At 36.9% G+C, this 11,060-nt stretch overlaps 1 protein-coding gene across 3 annotated transcripts; it reads right to left on the bottom strand.

The window, feature by feature from the left end:
• Nucleotides 1-30: 30 nt before the first annotated feature.
• Nucleotides 31-8,483, bottom strand: LOC135610226 (argininosuccinate synthase, chloroplastic-like). 3 transcript variants are annotated; one of them, XM_065104474.1, is made up of 10 exons: nt 8,327-8,483; nt 7,921-7,979; nt 7,735-7,816; nt 6,690-6,852; nt 6,186-6,234; nt 5,123-5,305; nt 2,872-2,946; nt 2,605-2,790; nt 1,800-1,888; nt 31-832 (listed from the first exon to the last, which is right to left on the bottom strand). In XM_065104474.1, the coding sequence occupies exons 1-10, from the start codon at nt 8,379-8,381 to the stop codon at nt 280-282; spliced, it is 1,494 nt and encodes a 497-aa protein (XP_064960546.1). In that variant the 5' UTR covers nt 8,382-8,483; the 3' UTR covers nt 31-279. The 3 variants fall into 3 exon arrangements, with proteins under 3 accessions (XP_064960546.1, XP_064960559.1, XP_064960552.1); XM_065104487.1 differs by lacking the exon at nt 5,123-5,305; XM_065104480.1 differs by lacking the exons at nt 7,735-7,816; nt 7,921-7,979 and having other exon boundaries at nt 8,327-8,476.
• Between the last annotated feature and the right edge of the window lie 2,577 nt (nt 8,484-11,060).

Raw genomic sequence — 11,060 nt, 5'->3', positions numbered from 1 at the left:
ATATATCAAGAAATGATTCAACAAAAAGCATAACACCAAAGATAGATGACACTCTAAAACAGTCGATTGTTTACATACGACTATTACAGAAGGTAAAGATGACAAGTACCTTATTTTGTGCCTGGTAGATTACTAGAAGTACCACATGAGCAAACCAATAGCTGCAAGTCCAAACCAAGTGTCTGGGTTTGCATACAAATTATAGCAGATAAAGATCAGACAAATCCTACAATCCGTCTCTTTGACTGTTTTTCTACTGCATAGAAACGAGAATAAACCTCACTTATCCTTCCCGAGCATTGCGCGGACTCTCATAGGAAGCCCGTATAGTCGGATGAATCCAGCAGCATCAGCCTGGTTATAGATTGAACCAGTCTCAAATGATGAGATGTCCTCCCTGTACAGGCTGTACGGGCTTTTCCGTGATGTGACGGTCACTGACCCCTTGTACAGCTTAAGGGTCACAGACCCAGTAGTGGTCTCTGTGATCTTCTCCATGAAGGCATCCATGGAGTGTCGAAGGGGATCAAACCATCGGCCGGCATACACCAGCTCGGCGTACTTAAGTGCAAGCATGTCTTTCATCTGTATGGTCTCCCGGTCGAGTGTCAAGGACTCCAGCTCGCGAGCAGCCGCCCACAAGATGGTGCCACCTGGGGTTTCGTAGACACCACGGGACTTCATGCCAACCAAACGGTTCTCAACCATGTCTATACGTCCAATACCATGCCTTCCACCAATCTCGTTGAGTTCTGAAAGAAGAGATGCAGGGGACAGCTTTCTTTCATTGATGGAAACAGGTATGCCTGATTCAATCCCAATTTCCAAATATCTGCATGATGTTTCACTAATTATTTAACAGAAAAGGCAAGGTGCATGGCATGCTTGAATAGTCAAATAACCAGCATACACATCATACCATCAATAGTACTCTAACACGTCACATATACACATTTTGAATGTTTTAGAAACATGGCTTATGGATAGTTAATAGCTTATAGTAGCGCTTATGAACACACTAAGCATGGCTTAGTTACTTGTCGGTCTGTTTAGGCATAATGGTTATGGTGACACAACTGATGTGAAGAATAAAACACTCTTAATAATTTAAAGGTAAAGTTAATCAAGAGACTATTCCAAGAAAGTTTGTGATATTCTATCCAGCGTCGTCTGCTTTAACATTCATAAGCTCTAGATGGACTACCTATAATAAAACCTAGAAGGCCGATTTCAAGGTTGAGGGATCTATGAAAAAGAGTCCTCCAAGCACCCCTTGTACAAGGCTACTTAGATGAAGAGGAGAAAAGACAGCATCCCAATAGCTCCACATGGATTATCTACTAGGCATAAACTATATGTAAAGTAACCAATTCTAGTTCTTTATTAAGGTATCCCCTTTGATGGAAATCAGAACACTTTGTGTCTATTTCAGTTTCCCACATTGCTCAAGCAGAAGAACAACAAAGCCAATGAGGAAATTTTTGAAAGAAATCAAATTTTAGTTTGATTGAAGATTACAAATCTTTTGATTAAAGATTCCACCTTTATAAGAAAATACTATCATTAAAGAAAGATGAAAGCCTATCAATCAAATATATTATAAAAAAAAACCAGTAGATTAAAATTTAGTTTCCCATAAAACAATCATGCTTTATCAAATCTTCAACTTCAGATATATATCCATAAGGTTTCACAATGAAATACAACCACAAATCTACATTAGCTACAAATCAACATGCACAATATCATAAGTATCATCAATGTGAGAAACAAACACAACAGGAAAAGGCCCCACTTACTCGGGTTGATTAGGTGCGTCTTCTGGATCAACACTCATCATGTACATGTCTTTCTTTGGCTCATTCGCTGGGTCCTCAAGAATGTCACCCTTCAAATCAGAAAATGAACTTACAATGGCCACATAAAAAATGTTTTTTAATCTTGTTACACACTCTGGTATTTGCAGCATAAAGACTATGTCGAGTGATATCAATATATCTTGTATCTACTAGCATAGTTCTTGGAGCCAAAAGCATTCAATTGGAATCAAGGGATGGTACATTGTATTGACCTCTATTAACTGGTTTTTGAGCAAACAAACTCAGTTAAACCACAAGTTAATAATAGAAACTCGTGTCGGCAACTTTAGGTATACAGTTTCTACTATTCATTCTATTGTCAGCAACTTTAAATATACTATGTAAGAATGCACCCATCCCCCCAAACTAGTCTTAACTTGTTCCATTTTCAATTGTTTATGGTTTTGTCACTTAATACAAATGCCGACAAAGAAACAAGTGATTGGATAAAGAAACTGGAAAAGGAAAGGACAGCTTAGAGACACTTCATACAAACAGCGTCATAAAACTAAGCACAGAGTTCAATAAATGAGGAAAGCAAGCTACTCAGTTGTCTACAAGATTCAATTAAACCACTAAGATTCAATTAAACCATGTAAATAGATATAGACAGTATAACAACCCAAGCTAGTCATCCAAAGCAAGTGAAGAAGATTAGCTAAGACGAATACATTTTTGCTACTATGGTGAACAATTCCATCTTAATTTGATAACATCATAGAAAAAGATGAAGTGGCAGAGATACCTCATGGCTAAGGTGCCAAAGATTCCGATCTCGGCTATAAATTGATTTCTTTGTAACAGGTATAGGAATATTGTGTTTTTTCGCATATTCAACAGCATCCTCTCTCCCTGTTATCTCCCATTCCCTCCAAGGTGCCACAACTTTAAGTTCAGGGTTTAAAGCAAAGAACGTGAGCTCAAAACGAACCTGTGGCCAAGGTTGTGATGGAACAAAAATGAACAAGACATACATTTAGAAGACCACAATTACTGAACTACAAGTACATACCTGATCATTTCCTTTTCCTGTGCACCCATGTGAAACAGCATCTGCACCAACTTCTTTAGCAACATCAACCATTGCCTGACATTAAAATAAAGTTCTCATTTTTGTGATCAGTCACAGGAGTAAGAGTAATTATCACTTGGTCATTCATATGTTAATACAGTCATAGTCAACATATATCACTTGAACATTTTGAACTTGCTTAAATAGGAAGAGAGATGCAGACTGTAAAAATGTTTATCTTGCCTAACCTGATTCATGTTATGCCATGCTGCTGGATGCCATCTACATACACAGCGTACGATGAAATTCCCACCGGAAAAGACCCATTCATATCACCATGCCTTATCACATAGCATGTGGGTGCATGCTTTGTTTGAGTGGCATGCTGACCGTGTCATCATCAGTTCAACAGGATGTGCCACAAGCCATGTCATATTGTGACATAACCATATGCATCCAAGAAATGGGTTCATTAATGCATAAAGAGCATAGGACTCTTCATTGTACAAAACCAACCAATCACGACCTCCTAAATCTATCATGTAGATCACAATTTTTGTGCCAACTTTTCATTTTCAGTATCTTTCTAACAACTTAGTGGTTTCTCCAAATTGCAACCCCAAAGACCAACAAAGTATAAACTAATAGCTTCTCTGAACTAACCTCATCAAGTTATGTAAAAAGAACACTAGGTGGTTTCTCAATATTGAAGGCACAACCAAGAAAGTTTAAGCTCACTGCTATGTAGTGCCTTCATAAAATTATGCTGGCGTCTAACACTTTTCTGAACATTTTTGGATCAAAAAAATCAAATAATATAAGAAAACAGAAGACATATTTGTCAGGAGGATGATGAATATTGGAAATGATATGATGTTCAAAAGATCCTTCCCAGTAACTACACATAAATCAATAAGTATTAGTTTCTGGATTACTTCTTCAGAAAGCTCAAGTGTATCATGTAAGTATGTCTAGGTGCCAGGTGCAACTACATTGACAATATAACATAATCTCTAAAGACGTATCAGAAGTGATAAGGTATATTTTGGGACCAGGCTATGTCACCATCAACGCCGCGCCACATCACCGCCAGGTCCGCAAGAGAAACACTCCCACGTGCTAAGCCAGGATCCGTACCAAGGCGTTCCTCGGTACGTCTCGTCCCGGAAAGCTCGGGACGACGCCGTCTGGAGCCGTTCCACACGTCCCGGGACGGCGGCCGCACAAAGCTACCACCTCACCCCTCGAGGATCGGCCGCCACGCCAAACCCGCGTATGGCCAACCCTCGTACAATAGTAATAAAAACCCCCGGCCAGCATCCGACTAGAGGGAGGCAAAAAAAGGAGAGAACCAAGCACTCACTTACTCATCGAGGGGCTAAAGTTGGGAACCACCCGACGAGGGCCTTCTGTGCAAGAAAGCGGCCACCCCCGAGCCACAACCAACATCCCGATCGAGAGACGCCAACCAACACGGACGACGCCAGCACCCCGTCCAGAGGGTGTGACCAACCTCGACAACCACCCCCCAGCCACTGAAGACTCCCGAAATCAACCCGCGGACCTGGCCGTGCTGACTCATCAGCCACGGCGCATCAGTTCATCAACACTACTTGATAAGGAGAGCAACCACCCCCTTCCAAGGTGCAACCATCGCCAACCGAGAGATGTATTCCTCCAGACGAGTCCAACGTCCCGATCGGCACCCAGTACCATCTATTCAAGAGACCGGACACCATCAAAGTGCTACCGTCTCGACCAAGGGACACCGACCAACATCCCGATGATAACGCCCGACCTACGGTCGATCAACCTCGGCGACCCGTTACGCCGATCTTCGACTCGTGGACCATGCCATGCTGACTCATCAGCCACGACACCTCAGTTCATCAACAAGAAGAATACAATAAGTAATTGGATTGGCCATAAATCATTGCTTGTTTTTTGGGTGCCCTCGTCCTTCGACAACAAAATATCAGCTAGATGTCAGAAATAGGTGGAGAACAACTGAAATAAAAGAAACTGGGCGAGATATATCAATTGTCGAGAATATCCAGATCAACCAGGAACTGGCTAGAACAAGTGGAGACAAGAATTGGTGTAAGCTGTAAGAATTGGATTGATGGCCTAATATAAGCAGGCAGGAAACAATTGTTTTCAACTGACCGATTCTTTGAAACAACTGGTTGAGTCCAATACGTTCCTTGAAAATTCTTAATTGACAACATTTATGCCCAAGCATAAGCATCACCTTGGCTATAACAGGCCGAGCCATTGAAGTTCCAAGCAAATATTTTCTTTCATACACTGCACCGGCTCGCAAACAAGGAAATATATAATCCTGAACAAATTCCTCCTTTAAATCCTTTACAACAAGTTGGCTTGCACCACTAGCCTTGGCCTTTTGTTCCAAGCCATCCATCTCCAGGTCACCCTGTAGAGGAATAATCAACACACAAGGAAAAAATTAAATGATATGTATTTAACATCTGTGGGAAACTAATGTATTTAAATCTAACATGAAAAAGAATAATCCAATGTAGATGGAAGCAAATGGACCAATCCGACAATAAGGTTCCATTTAATTCAAGAATTCTTAAAGAGAATTAAGTAAATTATTCCAAATAAGTTAATTACTTGTACCTTTGTTGGGTTAAAAAAATCACAAACAAAATATATCCATTTAACCAAAAGGGAATAGCTAACATGAAAAAGAATAATCCAATGTAGATGGAAGCAAATGGACCAATCCGACAATAAGGTTCCATTTAATTCAAGAATTCTTAAAGAGAATAAGTAAATTATTCCAAATAAGTTAATTACTTGTACCTTTGTTGGGTTAAAAAAATCGCAAACAAAATATATCCATTTAACCAAAAGGGAATAGCTAGTGTTATCATTATGGGAGAATAATCTGTTGATTACACCATTCGACCAAATAACTAACTATATCCAATCAACTAGTAAAAACAGGGCAGTTGTTTCATTAGTTATTAAAGGATAAGTCCTTTAATTCATCACTTTTCTTCAACCCAAGATTCCCTAACTAATGAATTGCAAGTCCATTACTTTAGTTAAGCACACAAGAGCAAACAAAATTGTGTCAAACATTTAGGTAGCCTCCTATAAAGGAGGCAATTAAAATTTGAAGACATGAAAGATTTATAGGGAACCAAAAGCACAATCAGAAAATGAAATCTTTAGGCTATAACACATTTAAAACCTAAAATCATGAATCGGTAATAATACAAGCGCATTTTTCTTTAGTAAAACACAACATATAATGTACCAACATAGAAATATAAATTACACACTTGTCCAACATCTGCAGTGAAACACACAACTTCACATCCATAGTTCTCCCTGCAATTTATAAATGTTAGAAAATGATTCAATAAATGTTAAAATGGGCATATGGACTTGAAACGTACAAGTCAAAATATCATGAACAACTGCTTATCCACCCAATAAAATTGAAGAAGCTTTCTGGAATATCAGAATTAAAAACCAACAGCAATTCAAGGGGACAAAACAACAAAAATCCAAAGCATGGTACACTAAGGCATATGTTGTATAAAAATATAACAAGAGGCCGTGATGTCCCAATTTGGGTCGAGCTACAAGCATCTTTTCTTTTCATTGAGTTCAAGGCATGTCTTTCATGTATTCCAAAATATGTTTGGCAGTGCATCAGGCCTTTTTTTTTTCTTATTTTAAATTACCTCAAAATAAGTGAGCCAAGGATTCACTTCCTCCTCTAAACCACAATAGTGAATCCATTAGTAGAAAAGAATATTCTTATAAAAGACAAGTTATACCTTAACCAAGGGACAATCACTGAGGTGTCCAAACCACCACTATAAGCTAAAACCACTTTGTTCAACTTTCCACGCAATCCACCACCACTGTTGCTATCAAAAACATCAGTATTTTTGGAAAGCACGTCTTGATTTGTTTCACCAGCCATAACATTTTGAACACCTGCATATTACAAAAACAAACAAATTAAAAAATCCATAATACACGGATGATACCTTTTTGGCATTACATGATACCATATTGTATTGGCAGACACATGCCAAAAATGGCTTAGTCACATATCAGTACCTCTAACATGGTTCAATACAATCAACTCACATGTCTATCAATACATTTGAGCAATGATATGTTTTGTTTATGCCGGTGCATGCCAGAAAACATAAGCCAGCATGTCAATACGACATCACCTATATCATGGTTGACATATCATATGCCCATGACATTATAGTTTGTTTCTTGCCCACGTGTCGCAACAATCAAATATAATGTTATGGTGAATTTGTTGAATCTTTTCAGCCAAAGGTCGTGGAATGATATCGGATGTGTCCATACTTGTGGAGCAGTTACAATACATGAATTTGTATCCGTATGATTAAAAAAATCCTTTACGAAAGCACGGATATATCTTCAAGTCACCATCGCCAATCATGAGTGCTCCACTCGATAGGATAACAAAATAAAGTTCTCCTTCTGAAGGAACTATAATTATGGAAATTCTTTATATCTTCTTTGGCCTCCCTCTGCGTATGTATTTAAAAATATGACAATGAGCAAACTACGTGAAGGTACTTTGCTAATGTGTAAGCACTCAAACAACAAGTTACAGACACTTCTATTTACACTAGGGCAATCACTGACTTCAGTTTAAAGAGATACACGACGGTTTTACCTATATGCCGTTCTGCATGGTTATCACTATTTTTTGTTTCCCCAAAATTCAGAGAAGATTACTGGCTGGAACTTGGGAATAGCCAAACAAAATGCAGCATGCTGATATCTCACGTAGAAAAATAAAAAGAAAGAAGATCATCCGAGTGGTTATACCTTGATTCCGAGGTACATTCTTTTTCTGTAGACCTTGATAACTCATCACTTTACCGTAAAATCCACTAGAACTTGCACCAATCTAGTGACACGTGAGCTTAACTATTAATAAGTTGTTCTAAATGCACAAAGTACAATAAAAAAAATGAACAGAATTTGAAGTAGCAGATTAAATGGCTTCAGTACCCCCTGGAAGAAGCACAATTTCCTCTGGTAGCCAAAGTTATTCCGATGGACTGGCGTCCCTACATCACATTCGATGCATATATTTCAATTATATTGCACCAAAACATCCTTAATACGCACCGGTTAACAAAGAGAAAGCGCAGTTTATAGTATATTTGAGAAGATTTAAGAAGGTGCATATATGATATTGCGTTTGTCTCGGCAAAAAATTTCTCCGGTCGAAACCCAAAAAAGGAACTGAGAAATGTTTCGAGAATGAATTGAAGCGTTCCAATACAGCAGAGAAATGCGAACTTCGACGTCAATATGGCATCAACATGCACCAAATCACCATCTAGAACCCACTTTTAGAAGCCCAGAGACGGAGAGAAGGGCGAGGAGAAACGGGGATGAGATATGGGGCCACCTTGGAACCCGATCTTGGAGGATGAACAAGCACTGTTCGCCAGCAACTGAGACATCCCCGCAAAGGACCATCTCCCGAAGGACCTCGGCGGCGATAAAAAAGAGTAAGGAGGCGCGAAGGCAGGCGCAGCCGGACTTAGGGTTTCTCCATCGTTGAAACCTCAGGAAACGACATACGACACGATTGCGATTACGACAGGCCTCCTCCGACATGAGTCTCCAAAGTCGCTTCCCGAGTCAATTTTGCCACGTCAATGAGTCTCCAAAGTCGCTTCCCGAGTCGTTGTCATGAATTGGATCCGTACGATCGACGATGGACGGTGTAGATCCATTCGTCGTGTAAAGTTTTTAAGTTTTGGTTCTGGTGGTATATTGTAAATTATATATAGACTTCTTTTTCTTATTTGTTCATAGCAAATTTGTACATAATTGATGTGACATTTGATTGGATATAATTAATTATTTATTATTTATGATCAATTGCAAGGTCGTTAAAATTATTTATTATTCATATGGCTCAACTTAACATGATTAATCCATACTTTATCCTTTGGGGTCATGAGATAGGAGTCCTGAAATTAAATCTTCGGAAAAATAAAATTACACGCATCATTTTGGGATCCACATTAAAAAGGTAAAATCATAAAAGGGCCTAGTAAAAAAAAAAAAAAAAAAATTAGGACTAATGATGACTTATCAAAATCTAATCTTGATAGTATTTGATCATGTGCTTATGATTCTAACAAATATTTTATATAATACCCTTTTGATCATGTGTTTATTTTAAAAAGACAAAACAGAAACATAACCAATATTTTATAAAATTTCTTTTTGGATCACGACCGCAAGAGCAAAATCATATTGGTCAATCAAAAGTAAATATTTTTTTTGATGGTCATGATCCGTTTTAAAACATATGATTTTAATCGTCGATCTTCTAAATTCTTATTATTTACTTATATCTAAAATAATTTTTATATTAAAAAAAAATATAACATATAAGCTTCTCCTATTAAAGTCTTAAATAGTTTCATAATTTCAATTAAAAAAATTATTTGAACTCTTGTGGTTTTGATCGTAGATCACTTAAACATTTATGATTTTACTTGTATCTAAAATAATTTATATATTTTAAAAAATATAACATATAAGTTATTGCTATCGAGTTTGATTTAATATATGTTAAAATATGTTTACGTGACATACTAATTTATAATAAAATATTAATATAATAACATGTATAATTAAAATTAGAAAATTTGATATCATCATCAATGACAGGAGGAGGAGTTGTCATAGAAGCAACCACCAGCAACAGTATCGAACTGTTATTGCCTAGCAAGGCATTGTACGCACATAACTTCCCCACCATGATAACAAGTTTAAGAGTTTTTGGTTTTGTCTTAGGTGGATGTGTGCCGACCGGTTCAACGTTAGGTATGCAATCATCTACTAATCATTCTACCTCCTCCTGGGTGGTTATATTTCCACTATCTCTCACTTTGTCTTATCTAACGTCTCTACTTATCGCGCTTATGGTATGATGGTCCAGATCTCCATTACCTTTGTCTTCGTTCGTTGCTATGGCTTATGTTGCTTCATTTTCCTCGACAAAATAGATATTTTTTAAAAACTTAAATTATACATATCATTATATTAATAATTTATTATAAGTTAGTATGTCACCTAAATAAACTTTGATATTTATTAATTCAAACTTGTCGAAATAGACTTATATGTTATGTTTTTAAAAATATAAGGGTTATTTTAGACATAAACAAAACCGGCTTAAGTGATTCATGACAAAAACTATTAGAGCTAAAATAAATTTTCTAACTTAAATTATATATATAATTATGTTAATAATCAGCGTGTCATGTAAGTATACTTTAATATAGAAAAACTTAAATATTATATTTTAAAAATATAAAAATTATTTTAGATATAGAGTAAAGTATAAAAACTTAAATGATCCATAACCAAAATCCCATGGATTAAAATGTAGACAAATTGTAACATGGTCACGTTCGATCTGTTGCATATGACTCTTGTACGATAAAATAAACCACGTTAGTGGAAAAATAAATATTTTTTTTTATTTTATATAAATAATTTATTTTATCGATATACACAATATCGTGATAAGTCTCGGTGACTTATTTTATTTTCTTTTCTTTCTCTTGTACCGATGTCTACGTAAAATCTCGATTGATTAAAAATCAGATTATTGTAATAAAAATATTACTATGTCTTTTATCCACACGAGTATATAAAGTGGGAAGTAAAAAAAAAAAAAAAAAGGAGGATGCGAAATAATAAGTCGAGAAGCACATTGACGCCTTTCTTATCTTAATAATTTCAATTAAAAAGCCATATATAAATATATCTATCTATCTACCTAAAATAATTCATTAAATCACCTTTTAAAAAAAGAAAATACTTTATAATCATCTTCTCCATCAAGCTTCTCGTGCTCAAGAACAATCATCGTACATTGCAAATTTCTTACGTGCTTTTAGATCAAGTTAATCAACCCACATCATTCAAGAATCATTTTTTTCCTCTAATTTTTCAAAATAAAAAAATGTATTATAATTTAGGAATATTCAGCATCTCGGAGGCGGCGCCGCCGCCGCCGCACACCGATCCGATACGCTTCCGAGCGGATCCAAATCCCCCATTCGGATCCTCGTCTCCTACGCCCGCAACCCGTATGTCCACCCTAAGTATCTTGT

This window comes from Musa acuminata, chromosome BXJ1-2 (genome assembly GCF_036884655.1).
Source record: "Musa acuminata AAA Group cultivar baxijiao chromosome BXJ1-2, Cavendish_Baxijiao_AAA, whole genome shotgun sequence".
Classification (NCBI taxonomy): Eukaryota; Viridiplantae; Streptophyta; class Magnoliopsida; order Zingiberales; family Musaceae; genus Musa; species Musa acuminata.
The sequence above is the reverse complement of the archived record's forward strand: the minus strand, read 5'-3'. Positions and strand labels throughout refer to the sequence as shown.